The sequence below is a fragment of the Miniopterus schreibersii genome (genome assembly GCF_964146895.1).
Source record: "Miniopterus schreibersii genome assembly, chromosome: 16".
NCBI classification, from domain to species: Eukaryota; Metazoa; Chordata; class Mammalia; order Chiroptera; family Miniopteridae; genus Miniopterus; species Miniopterus schreibersii.
The window spans coordinates 29,536,640-29,563,300 of NC_138116.1; the positions used below are offsets into that span (position 1 = coordinate 29,536,640).

A 26,661-nucleotide genomic window follows, 5' to 3' on the forward strand; every position below is an offset into this window, starting at 1 on the left:
GATTGGAGGCCCCTCCCTCCCAGCCCCAGCCTGGGCCTCCCAGGGAAGGCCTCCGGCTCTGCCCCCTCTACCCCAGGCCCAGCTGGGTAAATGTAGAGATAAGAGCCCATGTATTCCACCCCTGACAGACTCAGATTGGCGTGGGGGGAGGGGTGTCTAGTCAATGTTTAGGGTAAGCCAAAAAACGACTGGGGGGACTCTTCTTCAGAGCATCCAGCTAGGTAGGTGTTACTGTCATTGTCTTGTAGATGGGGAAACTGATGCTCAGTGAGGCCCAGGAGGCTGCCAAGGATCACAGCACTGTGAAGCCGCAATTGGTCTGTGTGGAGGCAATGATGAGGGGTCAGGGTCCTTGCCTGGGGGAACTGCTGCACCAGGCAACAGTTTACGACTCCAGATACCATCTCAGGGCCAACTGGGCTGTCCCTGTGGTGCTGTTTTTCTGCAGGTCTTTTTGTACTATCCAGCCAGAAAACCTCAGCTTCCAATCCTGAGTCTGTCTGACGAGGGCAGGGGGCTGTGCCCACTGAGCCATCTGACCTGGGCAGGGGGATATGCCCATTGAGCCTCTTTTTCTTCATCTGAGGACTGAGGACATCTTGGGTTTGGTGAGGGCCATCTAGACAGGCGTGTGCTCTCATCTGCCAGCTCCACCCCATCCTCTGCAAGGGCAGCCCCTGCAGAGGTGCCAGGTATTCCCCTTCTGGGCCTTAGCTGCTGGCCCCTTGGAAGACACAGGACAGAGCCGAGTTCTGAGATGTCAGACTTGATTCCCTCCTTGTGGCAGCACAAGCTCTGGGGTGGGAGTGGGGTGCAGCATGACAGCAGGTGGGTACAGGGGGAGCCTGGGGACTACAGTGGGCAAGGAGCCTACCCCTTTGGGTTCTGGAGGTTAAGCTGGCCCAGCATAGGGAGAATGAGAATTTAATGGGATCCATTTATTAGCCTATAAACATTAATGAGTTTATTCTGGAGGTTCCTTGGCCCCTTTGAAGTTTTAATAGGGGATTAGGAAGGGCCTGGCTCCTGCACACCCCCATTATCTCAGAGCCCAAAGGAGGGAAGAGGGGCCCTGGGAGTGAGAGCGCTTGAGTTCCCCAGAGCCAGAGCCTGGTCTCCACAGTGACAGCTTCACTGGGCCAGGCCAACTTGCTGAACTAAGGGGCCCCGGCTGGAGTCTTGCAGGCCAAATAGGATCCCTGAAGTCCTAGGCCAGGTCCAGTTCTAGAGGCTTCTAATTCCATGTGCTACTGAAATAATTAACCCTACAGTGTCCCTACATCTGAGGTAGGTTTGCTGCTGTCTGACTACCTGTATTAACAGGGAAGGCAATAATATAAGGCCCATATGACAAATAGGGAAACTGAGACCCAGAGCTGGGATGTGGCCCCTCCAAGTTTACCTAGAAGGTAGAGCAGAGCCAGAATGGACATATTCCTGTGGTCTGGAGCCAGGCAGCTGGGGCTGGTAACAGTTGCTAACACTCAGTGCTAACTGTGTGTCAACCATGCATTGGGCACCCTCGCATATCATCTCTTTTTATAAATTTATTTTTTATTTTTTTAATCCTCACCTGAGGATATTTTTTCCATTGCTTTTCAGAGAGGGTAGAAGGGGGGGGGGAGAGAGAGAGAGGGAGAGAGAGAGAGAGAGAAACATCAATGTGAGAGAGACACATCGATTGGTTGCCTCCCACATGCACCCCAACCAGGGCCTGGCATCAAGCCTGCAACCGAGGTACGTGCCCTTGGCTGGAATCGAACCCGGGACCCTTCAGTCCACAGGCTGATGCTCTAACCACTGAGCCAAACTAGTTAGGGCTCACACGTCATCTCTTATTCTCCCCTTACTCCAGGGAGGTTTGTGTCATTTTCCCCAGAGATACAGACACTGAGGCCCAGAATGGTTAATTAACGTGTCCAAGGTAACACAGCTAATGAGTGGCAAGCCTGGGAGCAGAACCCAGAGCTGGGCAGCTCCACAGCTCAGCTCTGTCCACTGCTCCCACTGGCCCTCAGCTGTAACTCTTGGGGGCTCCTGATTATCTCCCACCAGCCTGGCCACCACCATCTGAGGGTACTTGTGCTGGAGCCCTGTATCTCGGGGCGATGGGGAAGGGAGTCCTGATCGTGTCTTGGAGGGACAGTTGTTGGGGTGGGCACAGAGATATACTCAAAGGGATCTTCTCTTCCCCATTCTGGCCCATTTGCTTGCTACTTTGTCTATTCAAACCCTCCCCATCTTACCGGGCCTAGCTCCTATCCCCCCTCTGGGGAGCCATCCTTGTCTGGCCCAGTGAGTGACAATAGCTCCTTCTTTTGACCTCCTGATGGGACCTCAGTGGATGTGCAGCTTGCATGTAAGGGCAAGGATCCAGCCTGAGGCATTTCTCTCTTCTTACATCTCTGTACACAAATGCTGACCCTTGGTGCTAGGCACAGTGAAGGGTGGATTTGGGGCACACAGTTTCCAAGCTGGGATTTTGCCCCAGCAGTGCACTAGGAAGACTCTGCTTCCCAACACCTGGCCCTTGGCCAGCAGAGGTGGGTAGGGGTGGGCAGGGGCGGGTCCTGCAGGAAGAAGATTAGGCAGCCTGCCCTTGGCAGTGTCCCAGTACAGCCCCAACTGGCAGCTGATGAAGAGTGTCTGTGGCATAAGCTGGTGGGTCCCGTGACCCGAAACTATCCTTCCTTCCCCTGCCATGTACCACCTCCCATCACACCCCCTGACTACCCTCTCTTGGGCAGCCCCTGGCAGTCCAGTCAAATCCGCAGTGCAGGTATGAATGGGGGCATCTCCTCTTGGCCAGGCTCCCAGCAAGGAAGTGGTTGAGCCTAGAATCTGAGTCCTTGTAGCCTTTGTGAGCATCTCATCCCTCCCTCATTTATGCAGGCAGAAACTGAGTCCCAGGTCACACAGCAAACATGGGGCAGGGTTGGCACTTGGGATGTTGGGCTTGGAGAGCAACTGGCCCAACTGCTCTGAGGCGTGACTCCTCCAATGCTCTGGGCTGTCTACCATCCATGGGCATTCCTCCAGGGACAGAGAGCGCACTGCTTCCTGAGCTGCCAGGGCAGCTATCTCCCCCACCATGCTGGGTTGGGGTAGTGGATAAGCCAGGGCATCTCCAGGGTTGGGGTCTTCTTGCCAGATTGAGATACCATGGATAGGGTAGTGTGCAAAAGCCTGAGGGAACTAGCTGGTCCTGGTCCCCTAAAAGGCTAGGTTCCTCTGTGCAAATCACTTCCCCAACCTGGGCCTCCATTTCCCCAGCAGTAAAATAGAATAAGTATCTAACGGCCCTGCCAGCTCTCATATTATAGGGCCTCGTGAGCCACAAAGGGCTCTGTGAATAAAAATATGGAATGCTGTGCCCTGGCCGGCGTGGCTCAGTGGTTAGAGTGCCAGATCCTGCACCGAAGGGTGGTGGGTTCAATTCCCGGTCAAGGGCACGTACCTGGTCAGGGGGAGTGCAGGGGGCAACCAATCGATGTTTCTCTCTCTCTCTCTCTGTCCCCCTTCTCCCTCCCTTCCACTCTCTCTGAAAATCAATTGGAAAAATATCCTTGGGTAAGGATTAACAACAAAAAACCCCAAACAAAAAAGAAAAAAAAAAAAATTGAATGCTGCTATTTATTGAGAATTTACCACACTCCTAGCACCATTCTAAGTGCTTTACCAGAATTAACTCACTTAATCCCCACAGTAACTCTATGATACATGAAGTGTTATTATCCCATTTTATAGATGAAGAAACTGGGACCCAGGGGAGTGCAGTTCCCAAGTTACCAGTTTGGATATATCGGATTCAAACCTAGAGGTTGGCCAGACCTAGAGTGGTGCAGTCTAATCCAACTTCCTGCGCTGATGAAAATGTTTTATATCTATGTCCAACATGAGAACAAGTAGCCACATATGACTACTGAGCACTTAAAATGTGGCTAGTGAGACTGAGAAACAAATTTTAAATTATATTTCATGTTAATGAATTTACACTTGAATAGCCACATGTGGTTAGCGGCTACCATAATGGAAAGCTCAGCTCTCTGACAATACCTCTCAACCCTTGCAGTGTTTTGTTCACCACCTCTCAGAAGGGAAGAGCCAAGTGTGTGTGGAGGGGTGGGGTCCCAGAGAAGAGTTATGGGTTGAGAGCAGACACTGCCACCCCTCTTTGGGCCTGGGAAAACTGAGGACTTGAGTTTGGTGAGGGAAAAATGACAAGGAGCCCTGGGACTTTAAGTTATTCATAAAAGCCCCCAGGAGCTGGGCTTATCCGCCACTCACTCTTCAGAGAGGGTTAGTGGCACCCACCAATGGTGTTTGCTTCCCAGCCTTGGCTGAGCGCTTGTGCTCTGAGGAATGGCGTATTTGATGGGCAATTCTGGGAGCTCAGGCAGAGCCAGTTTAGGAGGACGTTATGGGTGAAGGACAGCCAGGAGCACTTGGCCTTGCGTGATTTGGCCCAGGATTGGGCCAGGGTGTGTGAATGTTCCATGATGATTCCTGCTGTGCTCTTGACTTGCCCCTTCCTCACTGCCCAGTCAGGAGCACAGGTCTGGCCACTGCCCCAGGGCTCCCAGGGCTCCTGGGGCACCTCCAGAGCAGCTGCCTGGCCTTGGGGCCAGGGGAGACACTCTCATTTACTGAGTACCTGCAATGGGTCATGCATGGACTTTCTAAAGAGCTGCCTTCCACCCAGGGCGGCATCCATATTTTACACTTTGCATGTGAAGGAACTGCGGCTGGGAGGCAAAGCTGATCATCCAAATTGAAGTTGATCATCTTATTTCATGTAGGAGAAAAGTGGTAAATAAGGGGTTTGAACTAGGTCTGCCTGTTTCACAGCCTGGGCTCAAAATTTCTACCGCACTGAGTTGCTGCTTCATCTGAGAACGTGTGTGTGCATGTGTGAGTATGAGCGCACGTGTGTGTGTGTCTGTGTGCGTGTGTGTAGGCCCAAACACATGCATGGGCCACAAGTCATTACCATTTGTCCTGGCCCATGTCCACCATACCCTGGACCTCGGCTTCACATAGCCCTCAAGCCCAGAAGGGCCCTCGCTCCCAGAAGGGATGCACCTCTTCCCAAGGCAACTGCTGTGTTCCCTCCTTTTCACTGCTGCCTTTTTGTAACCTAACCTGACACTTCCTGGGGCCATGTGGCCTGGACAGCCCCGCAGGCTCTGGGTGCATGGGTGGGGGGGGGAGTAGAAACACAGCTCTGGGCTATAGCTGGGCCTGCCTTCTCCCCACTGTCCCTCCCTCCCATGAGGCTGTGACCAGAGGCCCAGGGTAGAGGGAACTCCCAGCTAACTGCCACGTTCTCCGCTTTCCAATTTAAAATCTAATATGGTCTTGCCACTGCAGAGCTGGGGTCTGGAAAGGTGATTAATGAGGCCTCTGCTACAGAGTCACCTGCTGCTCTCTCTACCTTCCCCTGCAGCCCTGTGTTTGTTCCCCCCTCCTGCCTGCCTGCTGGCCCTGGGGACCTGCCGGCTCTGGTCCTGCCTGCCCACAGTTCCTGGGGCTGAGTTGGTGGCTCAGGAGCTGGAGAACTGGAGTGGGGGTTGGGAAGAGAAAGGCGCTGGCCTTGGAGAGAGGGACAGTAGAATTGACCCCCAGCCCTGGGCGGGCTGGAAGGAGTAGAACATCTGGGGCCTCCTTTGACACCACCTCCCTCACCAGCCAGGTAACTAATCACTCCACCAATTATGCCAGCTCTCAATAGTGTGGCCAGGGTGGGGAACAGACAAGGTCCCTGAGCTGGTGCTCAGGTCAGCCTTTCCCCAGCACCGACAGCTCCTACCACCACCTTGTCAGCAGCAGGGACCATATTTCTCTGAATGAAAAACCTTGGAAATGTCAGCTGGGATGAAGAAACCTGTAAAGGCAGGAACTGCATTCTCCTTGGGGCCGGTACCAGGGCCAGCTCAGCTCAGCCCAGTGGTGAAGTGAGGGACAGGGGGTGATCTAGGGAGGAGCAGCCATCTCCTCTATCCTCTGTCCCTGCCCAGCTCTAGGCATCTGCCAAGGGACAGTCCTTCCCAGCGACTGAGCCCAGCAAGAAAGGGCCATAAGATGCCAGGACCTGAGAGCAGGTACTGTCCCGGGCCCCTGACCAGCATCTCTGAGCTGCTGCCTCCTCCCATCTCCCACCTGGAAGTTCAAAAGCCAGCACCACTGAAGTTGTTCCCAGCACCTGGGTCCACCTCTGAGATGAATGACCAGCCCAGTAGCCCCCAAATTTTGTAGTCTTTATTTAGGTTAGATGAAGAGGCTTGTTGTGTGCATCAGGGCCAAAGTCACTTCCATGACCTTATGACCTTTGGCCTGTGGCTGCTTTCATCAGCTACATCTGGGAGGAGATAGATTGGGGGAGTTGGCTAGGGATGGGGGGGACTTAAGCCCAGACCCTCAGGTTGCCTGGTCTTTTTTAAAAAATATATCTTTATTGATTTCACAGAGAGGAAGGGAGAGGGAGAGAGAGAGTTGAAACATCAATGATGAGAGAGTCATTGATCAGCCGCCTCCTGCACATCCCAGACCGGGGATAGAACCCGCAACCCGGGCATGTGCCCTGACTGGGAATCGAACCTTGATCACCTGGATCCTAGGTCGATGCTCAACCGCTGATCCACGCCTGGTCGGGCTGCCCTGGTCCTTAAAGCTGAGGTGGGCTCTCTCTTCCCTGGACGTCACTAGATTGTGTCTTCTTAGCTGTGAAATCTGAGGAGCCTGGCAAGGCCTTGTCAGAGCCCTGACTCCAACGTGAAGGTAGGTCTGCCATTGATAGACTGTGTGACCTTGGGCCGCTCTTGCCTTCTCTGTCTAGCTTTTTACTCAGGTTTTTTGGCTGGGTGGGATGTAGTGTCACAGCCCCTCTGTTATCAGTGCCCAACCACAGGGGCTGATAGAGCTAAAGGCGGAGGGGACGTGGCAAAGCTGGAGACTGTGCTCTGTTGACTTGCTGCTTTCCTTCTGTAGACCCCAATCTCATCTCCATCTGCTGCTGGTCAGTATTTGCTGAGTACCTGGTGGGCTCAGCTGTGTGTGTGCATACAAGTGAGCACACAGTGTACATGTATGTGCATGTGCTTGGGGGAGGCATGAAGTGGGAGGTGGGGCATGGAAGTGTGAGGAAAGGACCTAGAAAAGATATAACATTTTCCAGCACCTACTGTGTGCCAGGCTCTGCTGACATACTCACCTATACTATCTGATTAATTTTCCCTATCCCACAGATACAGAAATAGAATCAGATAGCTGAGAGAGGTGGTCTAGCTGGGCCACCGTCAGCCTAAAAGGCTAACCTGGTGCTATCCCTGCCCTGCTTAGCTTAAGAGACAGATAGGACAGATGCAGGAACAAAGGACCTCTGAAAGTAAGGGCAGCCTGAGCCCAGAGGGCAGACTCTGACTTCCTTCTTGGTCCCTAGGTTCAGGCTCCTTGAACTGCTGTACCCTTCCCAGCTGGTTTCGTGTCAGTTTTCAGATCAGCTGGGACAGTTATGGGGTGGAACCCAGAAGTCCCAAGGGCCTGGAGGACATGGGGTTCTAAGGGTGACCTTTTGGCAAAGTTGAGCTGTAGCAAAGACCTGAAACCCCTCTGGGAAGTGCCAGAGCATTACAGAGGCCCCTGGGGGTGGGGGTGGGGGTAGCTTCATCCAAGTATACCTCCTTCCCCCTGACTTCCTGACACTTTGAGCCCCTTCCTCCCTCTCCAGCTTCATGGGGGAAACCCAGAGGGTCTGACCTTACTTCCAAATGGCCTTCGGAAGAGTCACTGGAGGCCTGAGCTCTGTCCTTCAGGACTTGGAGGGGACAGAGGGAGGACAGCCTGGGTCTTTCTCCCAGCCCCAGGGTGTGGACCCTGCACCTGTAGAAGATCCCAGGTTCCCCTTGCCACCATGGCCTTGTTGGACTGAGGGGAAAAGGGCTTACCTGCCTAGCACCCTGGTCTGTGAGACTCCACAGGCCTGGCCTGTTCCCCCTCACTTCCCCAGCAAGCCTGAGTGGGGGTGGGGAGGGGTGCAGAGCTGCTAAAAATAGCAGCAACAGCTCCAGCTATGAGTCTCCTTGAGGGGTCAATAGAGCCCAAGAGTGGGGAGGAAGAGTGTAGAAGGAGATCTGAGGAGGGGAGAGACAGGCCCTGAGCTGGGGCCTATTGTACCTACACCAAGGGCCACAGTCCCAGGATGCAGAGACCAAAGGGCACAGATATATAAGGACATGTGGGCACAGACACCCAGGAATAGATGGACAAGTCAGGCAGAGATGTGCACAGACGTGGCTACCTGCACACCTGGGGCTTCTTCCTGAGACCCTGAGGATCCCCAGATGGGGATCCCCAACCCTTCAGTCTTCTCCCTTACCCTAACCTTGCTTTGACCTCCAAGGACCCTGCCAGTCTGGTGTGGACACCTTGAGTTGAGAGTGCTAAGTCCTCTTATCCTGTCCCCTCCAGACTCTTCTGCTTAAAGTCTAGGTCAGGAAAGGACCAGGGGCACCAGAGGCAGCATCAGGGATGCGGATGCAACTGGGACTAGACTCAGGGTACCGGTCAGGTGGCTGGGGCCCCAGGAGCACCACCCTAACCTGATCAGCAGGCTTCTTCCCAGCTTGGGCTGGCAGGCAGAGGAGGGGGGCTGGAGGCATGGGAGGGAGGTAGCCAGATCCAGTAGGGCAGGGGTGGGCTCTTCCAGTAGATTGGCAAGAACTGAGTGGGCAGTGATGGAAGGAGGAGAAATGGAGCTGAGTCAGCAAATGCACAAATGATCTCTCGGGCATGCCTTGTTTGGTATCACCTTCACACCTTTGCCTGGAGATGCCAGGGGCTCTTCTGTCCTCAAAAGAAGGTGACTCCTTCATCTACTCCACTTCCTCTGACCAGCCAGAAAATAGGGCAGGAGGGAGCCTGACAGCTGCCAGGCCGGATGTTTCAAATCACCCTTGCTGGGTGTAAATGGTGTCTAAGACAATGTCCGTAAGAGCAGTGAGCCAGAGTGGAGGCCCTTAGAAGCACCCTGAACCCAGCCTTTATCTTCCTGCACTGCTAGTCTCACCTTCCTGGTCATGAGACTGGCTAGTAAGCTAGGACAAGTGGAGTAGGGAAACTGAGACAGATAACTGAACAAACTGACAGCAAGTTACAGCAGATACAGGTCACCTCCCTAGAAATAACATCTAAGCCTTAGTTGTATTTCAGCTCTAGACCCAGAAAAGCAGCAAAACCAGGTGGGTGACACCAGGACCAGTTGCAATGACTGATGACCCCCTGCCCTGACACTGACCAATCAGTGAAGACCTCAGCCTTGGAGGAGCACACCTAGAAAACTGATGAATATTCTGCTAAAACCTTCCCCTGAGGCCTCCCCTAAGATTCCTGCCTGCAAGAGAGAAATAAAAGCCTCAAGACAAAGGACCCAGTGTGTGCTCTCCCTCTAGGGAGCACCCCTCACCACCGCCACTCCCTTTCCCCTCTTCTTCCTGCACAGGCGTGCATCTCATAAACGCTAAGGGATCCCATGAGACTTGCAACCAGGGCAGCAATGGGCAGAGGCTGCTTGTCTCAGGCTAACCCATGAACCTGATCCCAAGGCCTCCTTTTCTCTGACTTTCCACAGAGCCAGCGCAGCCCAGCTTAAGCTCTCCTGCTGCTGCTTCTATGCCAAGCCCTTTCTTGTTTTATGTTCCCAGCTTTAATAAATGTTCCCTTATAGTCATCTGGACTCTTGTGAAATTTTTCCTGCCAGAAGTCAAGAACCCACACACTACTGGCTGGCCCTAAGCAGACCCCCCAAGGGCCAGGTCCCCTTTCAGGTAACATTTTGACCTGGACCAGCTGTCTCAACAGTCCAGCCCTTGGCTCCTCCAGCTTCTGATCCAGCTCTTCCAGTGGCTACCTGAAAAGCAGCCGCTCCTGCTGTTGGATAGCTCTGGCAATTGGAGGACCCTCCTCTAAAACAAGGCTTCTGGTTTCTTTCCAGTCACCAACCCCTCTGATTTCCTTTGATCTTGATGTTATTCTATGAAAGAGGTGGGACAGGCATCATGAATCCCAAGGAAACTGAGGCACAAGAAGGTGACACAACTTGCCCAACGTCACCCAGCTGGCAAGAACCAATATTGGATTTAAACTCTGGGGTCCTGGCTCCCTGGCCAGTACTCTTCTAATTATGTCCTTATGGGGCTGCACCCTCCTCTCTGAGCCACAACTTGGCTCTCCACACTGCCCCCTCCCAGGCTCTGGGACTCCCTAGGCACCTGCTGGCTGGTGGGACCCAGGCCAGACACACAGCAGGTGGCTGCTTGGGGACAAAGGAGCTGGTGCTCAGCTGCTGGGCTGGGAGGGAGGGAGGAAGAAGCTATGGAAGGGAGGAGGGCTCTGGACTGGGAGTGCAGAGGGGCAGGGTCTGCTTCTGTGTCTTTAATAAGGAGCCAGCATGCAAAGGGGGGTAAAACAGTATGCAAATGAGCATCTGTGGGGGGGGTGTGTGTGATCTGTGGTTCAGGGCACATTTCACAGTTCTGCCCTCTCAGCCCAAGGACCAGCTGGAAGGAGGGTCCTGAGGGTAGAGAGAGGAGTTAGTGGGGAAGGGAGGAGTGGGGGACAGAGGGAGATGCTGAGGTGGATACCAGGCTACAGGCTGGGGCCCTGAGGACTGCACTGGGGGAGAGGAGAGATCCACTGCTTGGATTCTGCAACACATGCAGTTTGGTGGCAGTAGGGGCACTGCACCTGCTTTGCCTTGTTGAGGGATTTAGGGGACACCCAGATCCTGCAGAGATGAGAAAAGCTGTGATGGAGGGAACCCAGGATATACTGGTCCAGGGACCTCAGAGGCTTGCTGGGCCCTCAAAGACCCAAAAGGTGAGCCCTCTTGCTACAGATAAAAAACTGAGGCCCAGAGCAGTCCTTGGCCAGAGATCTTTTGTTCTTATGAAGGTGAATGGTTGGACCATGTAGGTGCTGTTGGCATCTCATTTGAACCTGATTTAATTAAACTCAGAGGGTCCCTGGTCTAGCTGGGGAGGCCATCAGGGTTAAGCTTATTAAGATGGCAGCTCCCTGTCTAAACTGAGTTCCTAAAGGGCAGGGATTATGTTGTATTCCTGCCTATCAAAGCACCTGTTAGGCCCTGAATAGAATGGAGAGTGGATGGGTGGATGAAGGATGGACGGGCTAAGTTCCTGATGGGAGCTACTTAGTGTTCAGAGGACAGAGAAAGCCCTCTGGGCTGAATGATTGGGGAAAAGAGGGCATGGGAGAACTGAAATAAGCCCAAGGGTCCAGGGTGGCATTCTAGGGACAGGAAAATGCCTGAGCAAAAATGACAGATGTACAAGGCATACACAGGGTCTAAGGTTCACCCTAGCATCCTCACCCAGTCTCTCTGTTGCCCACCTTCCCACACCTACTCAGTTCCTTTTTGTCCCCTGGCAGAGCCCCTTGTCCTTGCTGGGCCCAGACAAGGCTTCCCACCCCCACCTCTTCCCGCCAGTCTGCCTGCCAGCAAGGCTGCAGACTCTGTAGCTGGAGACCTGGATTGTTGTTGGAGAAGCGGCAGGTTTGTTTGCTCCAGAGCCCGCCGAGAAATCTCAACAATCAATGGCCAACAACACTGCCTGTGGCTTCAGCATCGATTGACCCTCCCATCCAAGGGTTGGCAGTTGGGTATAGGTAGGCAGGTGAAGGGAAGCTGGGGCAGGCTTGGCATCTAGCCCCATCTAGGAGCTGAGCTTCAGGCAATCTTGGGCCTTCTCACCTGGGGGCTGGGCCTCAAGGGGGCTGAGGGGATAGGAGGAGCAGCCCAGGATGGCAAGACTGGAGTGACTGGTCCTATCATTCACCAAGACCCCCAAAGGGTGAGAGAATGAGTCACCCAAGGTCACTGACCTCTGGGCCACAATTCAGGGTTCACCTAACTCCCAGCCTTGTGCTCTACCCTGGTCTCCAAGTGTTAGAAAGGAAGTTTTATTCCTTTGTTACTAAGGACTGAGCAAGATAAAACGTCTAATCTACAGCAGTAAGGACTGAGGGTAGACATCAAGAAGATAAGCCACTGCCATCATCAGAAATGTGCTAGAAGAAAGTTAGGGACCATTTATGTCTTGGACCTGTCTGACAACATGGGCTTGAACTGGCCTATAAAATCCAGATAATAGCTTCTATCTCGTAGAGCTATGAGGACTAAATGAGCGAATGTATATAAAGCACTAATATACCTGGAGCATAGTTGGTGCCTAATAAATGCCTGTTATCATTGTTGCTGCTATTTTATTATTGTTGCTATTGTTATTATTTGGATAGTGATGCTCTACTGGGTTCCCATCTGCCTCTACTGAGGCTCTGCACCGGGCTGGGGGAGTGGACAAGTGCTGGCTACAGACAGCTTTTGCAAAATGGGCAGGCACTTTGGAGAAGCCTTATAGCTTATTGGCTGTGGAGCCCAGGATAACTGACTTAATCTTTCTGAAACTCAGTTTTCACATCTGTAAAGTGGGGATAACTAGTCCCTTGTTATATTAAATAGAAAAAGGATGTGGAAGGCTTGGCCCCTGGGGGTTCTGGGCCATACCTCACACCTCAGTACACATTTGTGAAATGAATGAATGAACCATAGATGGGTATACCCCAGGGGCTGCTATTTTAGGGGATGTGAAATATTTGTGGACATGGATTGTGGTCCTGAATGATACCTTGACCCCCCACCTTTCCCTTCAGGAGCATGAAAGGCTCAGAGCAGTTCCCAAGGTTTCATGTGGGCCCTTCCAAGCTCTGTGAAGGTGTCTGAAGCTGAGATAGATGAGGGGGCTATGAAGCCAGATGACATGGGGTTGCCTCCTCCTTACCTCAGTCCTTAAGTTCATACAGGAACCCCTCTCAGCCAGCAGAGGTGGTGGGTAGGAGTTGGGGCAGGGAGTCAAGAAGCCTGGGCTGGCCGGGCCGGCGTGGCTCCCGGTCAGGGCACAGGCCTGGGTTGTGGGCTCCATCCCCAGTAGGGGGTGTGCAGGAGGCAGCCAATCAATGGTTCTGTCATCATTGCTGTTTCTACCTCTTTCCCTCTCCTTTCCTCTCTCTGAAATCAATAAAGACATTAAAAAAGAAAAGAAAAGAAGCCTGGGCTCTAGGCTTAACTCTGCCACCGTCTACCTGTGCAACTCTCATGAGTTTATTCAACATGTATTTAATGTTTGCCATGTGCTAGGCTCTGCCACTGGGGACACAAGCAGTGGTAGCAGTAAGAAGTGGCTGGAGAGAGGCTTCAACCCTCTTAGAATGGCCATCAGCACCCCACCTCCAAGCCACTTCATGCTGACTGCATGACAGCTTAATTTGTGGAAGGAAAAAACTAAGTAAAGCCTGTAATTTACAGTTGGGATAATTGGCCAACCATTAGGAAATCTATGTAAAAATAGTGTGCTTGTTATGCAAACTCAGCTTCAAGACCCAGTCCCAGCTGTCATGCACCCACATCTCCTTTCTAAACAGGCAGCTGACCCTAAACTTCTTGCAAATAGGAATTCTGGAGCTGCCCTGAGATAGAGGGAGTGAGCAAAACAGACTTGGTGGCCTCTTTTCTGAGCTCAGTCTTGCTCCTGGAGAGGAGTGTCAAGCAATCAGGCACTCATGACCCAACAAGATGGGTACATTCATGGGGGAAGCCAGGGGATGGCGGGAGCACAGGAGTCCCCTGATCCATACTGGAAGTCAAGTGAGGCTTCCCTTGAGAAACCATATAGTGGATGCCTCATACATACGTGCTAAAGAATTACATGAAGTGCCAACTAAGCCAAGACCTAAAGTATGAGGTGGAGTGAGGCAGGCTGGTCCAGGAGGAGAAAAGAACTTCAGGCAGAAGGAATGGCAAGAGCCCAGAGCTGTTCATAACATGGCTAGTTTGGGGAACTGCTTGGTCTGGCTGAGCGAGTCAGCTTCCTGCTAGAATTAGCCTGGAAGAGGCCCTGAAGTCCTCCTAGTGCCTACTGTCCACCTCCCAGCTGATGACCAGGCTGGCAGCATTTCTTTCTGTCCCTCTTCACTCCAGCCTCTTACATACAGATCCTGGCTCTTACTCCCTCAGAAGAAGCTGGGGACCCAGAAATCTGCATGACTTGACAGCCCGTGGAGGCCCTGATTTAGTCTCAGGTTTGGCAACCGCCAGCTTGGTGCAACCTTACACTGGATGTTCCAGAAAGTAGAGACCTGGAGAGGACAGAGACATGCCTGAGCCACACAGAGAGCCTGGGCTCTTAACCATCTGGGCTGAGAGTTCCCTTCACTAAAGTAACCCCTACCTATCGGCCCTTTTCCACACCTTACTTGTCTGGTGGGTGGGGTGCCTTGCTCTGATAGCTCTGCCCAGGTGGGGGCGCAGCATCTCTGAGCTGAGCTCAGCCTGGCAAACTGGGCCTGAAAGAGCCTGGAATGTTGGGGACAAGGAAGGTGGGAGGGGACTGGAGGGATTGGGCACCTAAGGCTGGGTGGAAGGAGGGGCTAAGGAAACAGGCTTTCAGATATGCCCTCCACCATTCAGGCAGCCATGGTGGGAGGGGTAGGGAAGCTCTAATTAAGCCCAGTTTCTAATTAAACCCAGCCCTTGTGTCTCCTCGATCCCCATTAGCTTCCCATGGTGTCCCCAAGGCATTTTAAGCTGCCACCCTGCTGAGGATGCTGGGACCGCCGCCAGGGCCTGCCAAGCCTGATGAGCTTGGGCCCGTGAGGGGCAAAAAATAAATCCACAATTCCCTTCCAGTCCGTGGCAGTTTCTAGGTCCTCCAGTCTCCTCAGAAGCGCAGGGGAGCCTCTTGTCCATCACATCAACCTCTAGGGCTCTGAGTGGACACTAGATTGGCTCCCATGGAGTCCTGTTTCCAGCACCCACTTCCTGCCTTCAAAGTGCCAGGCTGGGGGACCGGGAGCAGGGCCTGGTATTGACTTTGGCTGCCGCCCCCAGACTCAGGAATGTACTTTCAGAACCCAGCGCCCAGCACTGAGTCTGCGGGAAGCAGCAATTACCATTTTAGGTTAAGGCAGCCCAGGTTTGTTAACCCTTGTGGTGCTGGGGCTCCTGGAAGCCAAGCCTTCCCTGTCCAGGCCTTGCCTCCCAGACACCATCCTCCAGTTCTTGGCAGAGTGAGCAACCCTTACTTGTCATCCCCTCCCTCCCTCTTTCCACCAGAGTTCAGAGAGGTGGAGCATCCCGGTTTAAGGTCACACAGCCACAGAGGCAGCCTCCGCCCCTGGAGACTCAACTACACCCCAGTCCCTGCCACTTCACCTTCACAATCTCCCCAGGCCACATTCACACATGCAGAGTTTAAGTAACTTTATTGATATTCAAAAATTAGGAGAATGACTAAAGGTAATTACTCATTAAAAATCATTAAACTGACACAGCAGGCCCGGGCGTGTGCTGCCCCTCCTACCTCGGTTTCCTCCCCACTTGTGGCAGGATCTTCCCTGCACTGCTCACAGGTTGGAGTGTGACCGGTGGCCCCTGGCACCCCTCCTGCCTGGGAACAATCAGCCGGCAGCTGTGGGGTGGGAGTGGGGAAGGGGTAGAACAGGGACTGAATCTACAGGGTTGAGTCAGGCCCATCGAAATCTTTCCCTACCCCTCCACCTCCCGATTCCGGGCTGTTCCTGGCCATATCCCATGGCCTGCATCCCTTGGCCTGTGTGAGCAAAGCTCTGAGGGCCCTTCTTGAAGCCACGAAGGCTGCAGAATGCACCGCCTGGGCCTCAAAGGCTCATAGTCCTTTGGCCTTTATCGCTCGAGGCTGCTTTTTCTTGGCTGAAGCCCCCAGGAGCCCAGAGATGGCGGAATGCATTGCCTCCCAATGAGATGACTCAGTAGCCCACCACCAGGGACCTGGCAGCCTTGTTGGGAGGGAAGAGGGTGCCAGGGCAAGCCCAGGTGCAAGCCCTCTCTCCTCAGGCCTGGCACTGTAGGGCTGCTTCCTCTTCCCCCTTAAGGAGGGAAAATAAAGATCTTCCCCAGTAGACATTTCCCTACCCCACATGTCCCTTGGGTGGGTGGCCCACGGGTGTTAGAAAGGTCCAGGTGGGTCAGGGAGGGACCCTGGCTGGCGATACACAGACCCTCAGCCACAGACTGGACACTAACCCCTTCACCCCTAGGAGGGCTCCCTGGACTCCTGGCCACATCAGCCACACTAGCCATCCTCCTGGAGACCCGCAAGCAATCTCACCCCCGCCCTGCAGAGAGCTCTCTGGCAGAGGCTGCACCCCACACTAGCATTCTTACACTTGCCTCACACCTGCTCACTGCTGAGCTCTCACCTAACACCCAGACCTCCTGAAGCACAGACACACTTGGACCCTCTACTCCAGACACCCTGGGCCCTGATTACATTCACACTCAGACTTACACCCCCACCCCCCAAGACTGCATGCTGAGGACGGGACACACACAGGTCCTGTATGGCAGGAGAGCTGTCCAGCAAAAGGTCCTGGCTCCACTCCAAGACAGGTCCTGAACTCCCAGGGACATCCTGGGACAGCTGGGCCAGGATGCTGGCTTCCCCTCCTCACCCTGCCCCAGGCGGGGTGGGGTTTAAGGGACTACAACCCCCTCAATATGAAAACACAGGTTCTGAATCCTAGGCACCAGGTATGAACCCTGTGAGGTCAGCTAGGGGATGGGAGGACGACACCGGCCAAATGCAAGTGGAGCCAGAGGCTCAGAGAGGGGCTTCTGTGCCCCTGGGGACACAGAACAAAGAAAACTGCTGCCCTGGGGCCCACTCTAGCCTCCGTTCCGCTGGCCTGACCTCCAGCGCGGCTTGGAAAGATTGAGCAAGGAGGTTTAGAAGCTTCTGCGTTCTCCCTCGTCCACATCAGGTGCTACAGACCATACTGGGAAGGGCAGCAGGTCCCAGCTTCAAGCAAGGTCCCAGGCACCCCCAACAGCCCACCCAGGTGCAGTGGAAGGACCTGGGCTGCGGTAGCTTTGAGGAGTGCTTGATTGAGCCGGGCAGCGGGTCCTGGGGAGACTCGGAAACCTTTCTTCCCAAAGGCGCAGAACCCCCAACCTCTCCCCAACTCCCTGACTGCGCTCTCCAAGGCCAAGCTTCCCTCAAACCCGGACAGATGAAGTTGGAGATCCGACTACAAGCGAGGGCCTGGGGCTGGTAGGGTGGGTGGCAGGTCTTCCCGCGAGGAGTCTTCCCACGTAGGGTGGGAGGGAGCCGAGCAGGAGGGCTGGCCGGGAAGGAGGAACAGCTCTGGACGTGAGCGGTGTGTGTGTGTGCGTGTGTGTGTGTGTGAGTGCGTGTGTGTGAGTGCGTGTGCGTGTGTGTGTGAGAGTGCGCGCGCGCGCGCGGGGACAAGAAAAAGACCTCGGGAAGAACAAAGTATGCATCCCAGGACCTCAGATGCTGCAGCCTCGGGCAGAGCGAGAGGCCGGATACCGGGCCCCGGAGCCCCCGACTTTCCCTTGGAATTGGACTCTAGGTTCCGACTCCGGCGTGGCAGCGCCAAGACCGAGGGAAGTGAGCGACGTCCCAAGTCTGGGTGCAGCCGCCATCCCGCCCAGTCCCTCCGCAATGAGGGCGCGAGGGCCGCCCCCCCTCCCCCCGGAACGGGCGGCAAAGTCGAGCGAAGTTTGGAGGGCAGCGCGAAAGGCGGGACCGCCGGCGGCGAGCAGCACGGCGCAGATTCACCGCCCTGTGGCCTCCCTCCCTGGAGTGTGGCGAGGTAGCGCGCGGGTGAGCGCGAGAGTGTGTGCGGGGAGGGGGTGGCGTGATGAATTGCAGCAGAGAAATCCCATTAGATCCGGGGAGATGATTAAAGGCGAGGTCTCGGCCCGGCGCGAATGGCGGGAGCCGCGGCAGCTTCCCGCCCGCGGAGCCCGCGCCCCACCCGGCTCGGCCGGTGCGGGGGCAGCGGAGCCGGCGGAGCACGGTGCCTGGGCTGGGCAGCCAGATGCGGGGAGCCGGGCCCCGGGACAGTCCTCCCTGCCCACCGGGGGGCCCGCCCTCGCCCCCGTCCCGCCGCCGGACGCCGGGGTCCCTTACCGTGAGCCAGAAGCGCCAGCAGCGAGGGCAGGAGCAGCAGGGCTGCCGGGAGCATGGTGTTGGTTGTAGCCGCGCCCCGGGTCCGGGTCCGGGCCGCGGCGGGAGGGCGGGGGTCTCGGCGGGGCGTGGGCGCAAGGGACAGAGCAAGGTCCGGCCGGGGAGACGGAACGGGGCTGCTGCCGCCGCCGCCGCCAGCGCCTGACAGAATCAGCACCACGGCCAGCGCCTGGCGTCGGCGCCGGGGACCGCCGCGCGGGCCTGGGGGCGGGGGCGCGGGAGGAGCGGCTTACCGTAAAGTCTCAAGCAAAGGCGCAGAGCCCGGGCGGCGCGACACAGGCTCCCGCGCTGCCCCCGGCTCCGGGGAAGTGCTGCCCTGCTAATGTGGGCACACGGCCCCCGCCGTTCCGCGCTGCCCACGCCCAGCCAAGCCCAGTCACCCTTCTCATCAGCAGCCTGCCAAAGAGATGGGGTTCTAACCTGATTCCCCATAGAGACCACCCTCTTCCTCACGCTCCCCACCCCACACTGGTGCCTTAGGGCTCCGAGGGTGACCTGGGAAGACGTCCGCGAGTGAGGCAGATGGAGAGACCTGCGTGCCCTTGTGACAGCTCAGTCCTGGGCCGATAATGAAGATGGTTTTTGAGCGTACAAAGGACAATAAATTATCACTTTGCTTTCAATAAATGCCAGGGCTCAAGGCAGCTGCATCAGCAGCAAACTGTGCTCACAGAAAAGCTTAATTATCTTGATACTATAGTTAAAAGCCAGTGGTACTTGTGTCCTGGGAAGACAGTCTCCATTTGGCAGGACGTAACCTGGGCCAAGCTGTGGGCAGCTGAAGGTAGCATCCTGGGTGCTCATGCAGCTCTGGGTCTCCAGGACCCTGCCTTGACAACTCCCTGCCCCCACAGGGTCAGAGAAGCCACAGTTTCAGCCAGTGGGAGCAGAACCTTCATGCCTATCCCTGCCCAGGTTCCTAGGGCTATTTTACATAGAGACTTGAAGGGGCTCAGGAGAGTAGCCAGGGTGACTATCATTCAAGGAGGACATGGAAAAATAAGCATCCAGGGCTCTGCTTGGGCTGAGGAGCCCCAGTGAGTCACAGGACAGCAAAGAGGACAGTCACAGCTGTGCCATCCTAGAGGCTGATGTTTAGACCCAGGGGTTTTTGGTGCCATGGATGAGCTCCCTTGAAGAACTTCAGTGGATACAATGTGACATGATCCTGTGACTGGTGTTATTGTTCCCTGCAGAGGAAGAAGAGGGCTGAACTCCCTGTGGTACTTAGGGAGGACAGCTTTCTGTTTAAGTTCTTTTCACATGCACTTGGCTCCACCCCACAGTTTCCAGACCCCAGCCATTGTCCAATGCCCTTCCTGATCTCATCCTGGAAGCAGGTGGCAAGACTTCTGCTCTTAAGCCTCATTTCTCAGAGACTCTTCTGGTCCTTAGCACCTCCACAGTCTGCCAGTTCTGCTCATCAGATTCTCTCTAGATCCTCTTTGTGCTCCTCAACTGCTGTAAAGAATCCCAGGCAGCAGGCAGGTGGTGTGGAATTATCTGAGGGAGCCACCGGGAGAGGATTTCTGCACAGTTGTTTCAAGAAGCTGTGAAAAAAGGGCAGTAGCAGAAGGATGGCAGAAAGGGGGGGGGGGAGTTGATAAAGGATCAGTGGTGAGGAGAGAGGAAGCCAGGAAAGAATGTGCAGAGAGGGAGGAAGAGTTACCAACAGAAGAGGGAGGTGGAAGGTTCTGTAGCTGAAGGGAGTTTGGGGAAATACTGGCAGGTGGCATGAGATTCCTCCGTTCTTCCTTAACGGGATTCCTGTTCTCCGCCTTGAATCCTGGGCCCCTCTGGACTAAGCAGCTTGGGCAGAGGAGGGTGAATCAGGACTCAGGGATGAACCTCATATGCCAGGATGATTCATGTGGATTTGCAGGCTGGTGGCAGGCTTATCTCCTGGCAGCTGGGCTCCTTGATGGGCTGGGCACTCACAAGAAGGAGGGTGAGAAGAGCTACCAAAGAACTTGCCACATCACCCTCCTTGTTGCCCCAACAAACATATGCCTTTAGGAGGGGGTTCAATGGAGACTACAAGTCCCAGAATGCAGCACTGTGTCCTGAGCTCAGAGGGAGGGAAGAATAATGCACCTGGGCTGTGCGGTCCCCCTAAAGAGATGGTCCATGTGGTTTCCATGGAATGGATTCCCAGTTAGGTTGAGGCAGAGCCTGGGCCAAACTGGGAAGCAGTAGAGTCTCTGTCAAGCACCCAGTCTCATGACCTCCAAAGGGTCATGTGTGCAGACCTCAGCATCACCCACAAATTGAGGACAACAGATGCCTTAGGGGACATCAACTGTACGCTGCAGGCTTATTGTGTACTCAAGTCATATACACATTTGAAAGTGGCAGCCTGGGGAAACTTGCAAGTCTCCCTTCACTGGTCTCATTTCTTCCATTCTCTCTGTGTCTCACACCTGGCTCTTTGCCCCCAGAGAACCCTGGGTTTTCCTTGTCTATGTAATTGCTTGCTTAATTTTCTGTCTTCTCTACTAGTTGTCAACTCTGTGAAGGCACAGAGTATGTTTGTTTCCTCCACTCCCAACCTAGCCCACCTCCCAGCACATAGTAGATGCTTAGTAAATATTTGTGAATAAATGATGACATGGGGGTGTGTGTGTGTCTAATGCCTAAGGCAGGTCGTTGGTGCCAAATGAGTGTTGTGAGATAATGGCGGAGACAATTGCTCCTTCTGGAGGTGAGGTCACTGAAAGCTTTATACAGCAGAAGGGTGGACTGAACTGAAGTCTTAAATATGTTCTCCGTTTCAGTCAGTGGAGAGGAAGAGGGAAGACACTCAAAATTGAGGGAGTGGCTTATGCAAAGCAAAGTAGTGGAAAATGCAAGATAGTCTGGGGTCAGTGAGAAGGCTGGCTTTAGTGGAGCAGGGCGTCCCTGCAGGGATGAAGGAGGAAAGGTTGGGGTAGGCTAGGGTCAGGCTTTGTGGTCATCTGAGCTGTGTGGCATAGTTGGTGGCTACATTGAAGGGGTTATCCCATCATAAAGATATTTGTACCAAAGCAAGGGAGTCTGGAATTATTAAGGTGAGTTTTCAAACACCATGGCAAGTGGGAAGAACTGAGGGGTTCACTGCTGACTCAGAAGGTGTGTGGGGTATGTGTGTCTGAGTTACAAAGGCTGTGCTAGGACTGAGAGCCAGAGAGAAGGAAGAAGGGGCTCTCTGCCCAGACAGTGCCAGACATCCAGCCCACAACCCTGGAGAAGCCAGTCTCGCTTTCACAGTTTGGGATCACAGGCACATTGGTAACTTATTTTAAAGTTTCTGCCTGGATGACACTTTCTTTCTGAGTGAGAGGAGAAGGAAGATTGTCTTTTCCAAGATTTTAAACCAGAGCTATATCTTCTCTACAACCAGGAGGACTTGGGGGTTTTAGGGAATTAGGTGCAGGAGCTGCTTCACTCCCGAGGCCCTCAGGGCACAAAGCTGCCTGCTCACCTCAATCCACTCTTCAGAGGGGGCTCCCAGACCTTGAAGCATCTGGTACAGTCTGGGTGCCATGGCTCTGGCCAGGTTCCTGGGGTACCCAAAGTCAAGCCTTTGAATTTAAGGCCAAGAGGAGGGCCCTGCCCTGGTAAATGGGGAATCCTGGCTCCTGAGCATTTGCTCCTGCTCCAGGAGCAGGACCAGATCAGCTGTAGCAGAGCCCAGGGTGGATGGAGACAGCAGAAGCAAGTGGTTTGATGTGATCCGCTTTCCATCTCCAAACTGAGGCCTCCGGCCTGCCCCCCCCCCAAAGCCTTTGATCCTCTAGCTCCGTAAATGTTTAATGCCGCCGGCGGTGGAACAGAGAGACTGGGGATAGGACTAAAGATCCGCGATGTTGGCTAGATTATTTTCACATAGGAGCACTGGGATGGTGGGAGGAGGCCTTCCCCCTTGATTTGACAGGAGAAGCCCCAGGGTTCAAGTTTGTGGCACTAATAAAGAGAATTCTGAAAGCCCACCAAGGGCCTGAAAAGAAAACAAATAATCAATTGTGGAAGCCCAATGCCCAGTTTGATTGATGGAGAAAGATGGAAGTTAAATGACAGTCAAATGCAAATACAGCTCAAGAAACACCACAGCAATTACCAGGCGCAGGAACCACATGGTGCTTGCAGGCAGCAAGGGTGGGCAGTTTGGAAGCCTGGGCCTGAGCAGAGGTGATGGAAGTGGGGCCATTTTAAGGGAGTTAAATAAATGCAAAAAACCTCACCCCCCAACCACCCTGCATCCACTTTGCATACACTGCTAAAGAGTGAGGAGCTAGAATACTGGCATCCAGTGGGAGGTCATGCCACCTTCTGTGGCTGGCTGCCTCTGTGTCATTTCAGAATGGAAGGGGACCTGAGTGCCTGGGAGGTGAAGCCACAGTGGGGTCTTGGATCAGAGGGCCTTGAGAGGCTCACACCAGTCTCACTGGATTCTTTTTACCAGCTGGTGCTGAAGGGATGAGGGTTGAAGTTGAAGGGACCCTGTGGGGTCCTCTGGGAAAGGGCTCAAGGCCCTGGCCTTCCAGCAGCCCAAAGGCCCGGTGAGAACAGCCTTCTCCTCTAGATTTGCATAATTATTTGCATATTATTTGAATGCTATTAACTTGGTGTCAGGCTAGGTTGGCAGGGTGTAGAAAAGAGAACAGCTGGCCTTTTCCTTCCCCTCTGTACCCTGAGGCTCACCCTGAGCATAGCTCTCCCTAACTTGGGGGGCATGAGGCTTCCATTTCTACCACCCACTCAATGTTCCTTGGCACTTGGAGAGTCTCTTGGTGAAGCCAGCTCCTAGAAGCCAAGGCTGCCTGGGCAGGGGGGCACCTGCAGAGTTATACAGAAGAAAGAAGAAAGGGTCCCCCACAGTTGGTTGCTTGCACCACACCCAGAGAAGCCACGGGAGGATGCTGGCAGCCTTCTCCCCAAGCAATCAGGCCACTTGGCTTGGAAAGGGTCCAAAGATAATAACCCAGAGACAGAGGGAACCAAGACAGGTGATAATCCTAGAGAAATATAGAGGGCTCTCGAAATAAAATTCTCTGAACTCAATATTTCCAGCGCTTGAACTTACATAAAATACATTTGTCCAGGGGTATTGGGTTTATGGTGGTGCAGCTCTAGGGCTAAGGACTTGGCAGCTGGATGGTGGCTATGTGGTGAGGAACTGGGTCATCTGGTGAGGTAAACTCACGTGAAAGGGGGAGGAGGCCCCATGTGCACCCTGTGGGGTACCCCTGGCAGGTGGAACTCAGGGGGTTTCAGTGAGCTGGGGTGGGGGTGGGAAGGGCGAAGCCTGCCAGGCTGGCTCAAAGACATCTTAGTTCCTTTTTACATAGGTCCAACTAGGATGTCCCACTGGTTTCTTGCCTGAGGTGGCCTGACCTGGAATCTTGGCCAGTAATCCAAGAGTATCTATGCGTAGGACAAGCAAGGAGGAGGTGCCAATGACCAAAAGCTGGTCTCCTTTTGTCACAAAGAGCCCTTCCACCCTACAGAATTCCAGGGCCAGCTTCACCCAACTCTGGGGACCAGGGCAGGAGGGGCTTGCATGAACAAATGTCCCAGCCAGATTAACCTCATCCCCCTGTCCCTGATAGTCCACACTCTGAGTCAAGCTGTGGCTGGGGCAAAAGAAGGTCCCCCCCTTTTTATGCCTTAGACAAGATTAGGGGGTTGCTTTGAATAAAGTGAGAGGATAATTGAGTTTTCCCTTTGAGCAAACCCAGGCATGAAGCTTTGGAATTGCATAAAGGATGGACACATAGCTGGTTCATATTTTACAGAAGGGCTTTAAGTATTTCCTTTTAAAAAGGATTGCCACATACATTTAAAGGAGATTCATAAAAATTTAGCATGTTCTCCATTTTTTAGAATTTAGCCTCTGAATCCAGTGGGCTGTTCCTGTCTTTTAAAAATAAGAATAATAGCATCATTTATTATTTATTGTTACTGGGAATTGAGCTGGGGGATTTAACTCCATCCTCACAACAATCCTATGAGGGAGGCACTGTTGTCTCCATTGTACAGATGAGGAAACTGAGGCTCTGGGAGACTAAGTGATTGGTAGTTAGTTAGTGGGAAAACCAAGATATAAAACCAAGGCAGAGCAGAAAGGCACAGGTGCCAGCAGCTCTTTGAAGGAGCAGATGTGGGAGGGATCTCAGGTTCCCTTGGTTCATCTCCAGGAGGCCTGTGCCTAGATGCTCTCTTCTGGTGAAGTCCATGGAGGGTGGGCCACTTGAAAAAGGCGGCACAGGGTTAGTTACTTATTGAATTATTTATTAGAAAAATATTTATTAAGTATTCACTGTGCTAAGTGCTGGGGGTACAAAGGTAAGTGAAAACAGACACTGCGCCTATCTGTTCACAGCTCACAGTCTAGAATGGGAGACCTTACACAGAACCACCTGGCTAAGTGCAAACCTGCAATATAGCAGGTGCTCAGAAGAGGTTCACAGGGCTGTGGGGTCCTGCACTGAGGATTTGACCTAGTCAGGGAAGGCTTCCTAGAGGAGGTAGTGATTGAGTAGAAAGTCAAAGTATGAGTATGAGTTATGTGATTGAAGAGGGAAGGGAATTACATTCCATGCAGAGGGAACAGTATGTTCAAAGTCTTGTGATAGGCAGGATTAGAGATAATTAGTGTGGCTGGATCACAGAGAATGAGATGTGGGGTGGGATGCAGCTAGAGAGGTAGGCAGATGTATAGCTCTAAAGTTAGGGGGCTGCACATGACCTCTAGGCTCCCCACCTGCCCAGCTGTCCATCCCTTCACCTGTCCATGCATTCGCTCATCCTTCACCCGACCATCTACCTAGTTCATTCATCACCCTCTCATTTGTTGACTGAATGAGGGAACATTTATTGAGCACTTGGTGTGTGTCAGGACACGGGTGGGGTACTGGAGAGGCAAAGCCCTCAAGGAGCTCCCAGACCAGGGAGGGGGGCTAGAGTGGCACAGCACGTCTCTTTCAACAATTTAATAGGGTGAGGAAAGCCCTAGATGCTGAGTGTCTCCCATAGTTTAAACTGCCTAAGGCAAGGCACCATCATCTCTTCTAGGGCATCTTCCAGCCACACAGTTCCTGCTGGCCTCCAGCCTCATTCCTTTCTGCTACAAAAGTAGCCCACTTCTCACAGCCCCAAAGTGGGGAGTGTTTCTGATATTCCTTTTTATTTACCCTTCTTTGGGGTCTCGGAGGCATCTCAGTCCCAGGAGAACACAGGGCAACTTGGTCAGGTCTCCTTCAGATATCAGAATCCAGCTCCAGATATTTTCTTTTCTGGGCATGAAAGTAGGACAGAAATTCCAAATGTCCCTCAGTTCCCTAGTCATGCATTCCCACTCTTCACTCCTCCTTGAACTACTCGTCCTCGGCTTGTGACATCACAATGGTCTCTATGGCAACCAAATGTGAGGTCACCAATCCTTAAAGCAACAGAATCTGTGGGGCCAGACAATGGCCTGGAGGAAAGCAGGAGAATGTAAAATGGGAGCCTGAGAAGGAAATCATATCCTATTGGGTATGGAGATGGTTATTCAAGACCTATGGGACTGAGGAGGGCTCCAATTTTAGCCCATCTTCGGAGAGGGGTAAAAACAGCTTCTTGGTCTTGTCTTTTACTGAAAAGCTTCTACGTCGATGCTGAACCCCTTCAAGACTGCCCATGAAGGGAGAACTTCATATAATCCAACTCAGATGGGCCGTGGAGATTGATGGGATCTGCTGAACAGCATCCTGGGGTCACTGGCTTGGCCCATGTGCCACTGGGAAGGGGAGGTAGAAGCGTGGTTCTGATCTCAGCCCACTGAGGGGCTGGCCAAGATCCTGCCCCTGTTTGAGCCTTGATTTTCCCATCAGGGAAGGAGTAAGAGTGTGAAGGTGCTAAGGAGTCCTGTTTCCTGACTTGTAGGAAAAGCAACAGATTGGCTTAATGCTGTTGGGCCTGCCCTACACCTTCTGTGAATCAGCAGGGGAAACTGCTGTGAGGGAAAAGGGTGGAGCTGGGCAGGTGCGTGGTGGTCTTGGATAGGGCTGGCTCCTCTGAGGCCATGCTGGCAGTTTGTAAGAGCAAGGCCTGTTGGGAAGGGAGACTGCTCATCAAGAGGCTGAGGGGTATCCTGGACAGTACCCAGGCTTCAAATCAGGTCTGGGTTTAAGTCATCTCAGCCTTAAGCTTGCCTTGGGCAAGTTTCTGAGCCTCTCCGGGCTTCCACTTTATTGCCTGTGAAAGAAAAATGGTGCAACTTACCTTTCAGAGAAATATTCAGTAAAATAACCTGGAGGAGGGCTTGGCATATAGTGGGTGCTCAATAAATGCTTGTTGTATTCATTTTTCTATCCTCTCCGTCCTTAGCCTTGGGCTTTGTATATTATATGTGCTCCATTAATGCTTGTAAGTGCTGCGAGAGAAATAGGGAACATAGTTTAGAACCAGGGAAGTCAGTGGACCTGGGTTCAAATCCTGGTCCTTATCAGCTGTACCTCTTTGTGCTTCTGGGAGGTCATGATAGTATTGTCCTTATAGGGTTGCTGAGGACTACATGAGGCAAGTAGAGAGCACAGCC

General features: G+C 53.5%; 1 protein-coding gene across 4 annotated transcripts in view; it reads right to left on the reverse strand.

Moving 5' to 3' along the window:
- The window catches only part of SEZ6 (seizure related 6 homolog), a gene marked incomplete at its 5' end in the record, with an annotated part of 45,527 nt that extends 27,268 nt beyond the window's left edge, over nt 1-18,259 (reverse strand). For 2 of the 4 annotated variants that reach the window (XM_081162208.1, XM_081162207.1), the window contains one exon: nt 18,045-18,247. In XM_081162208.1, coding sequence (XP_081018334.1) covers nt 18,045-18,099 — 55 coding nt within the window. Of the gene's footprint in view, nt 1-18,044 lie in introns of all 4 variants that reach the window. The other 2 variants (XM_081162209.1, XM_081162210.1) reach the window with 2 other exon arrangements.
- Nucleotides 18,260-26,661: the final 8,402 nt, after the last annotated feature.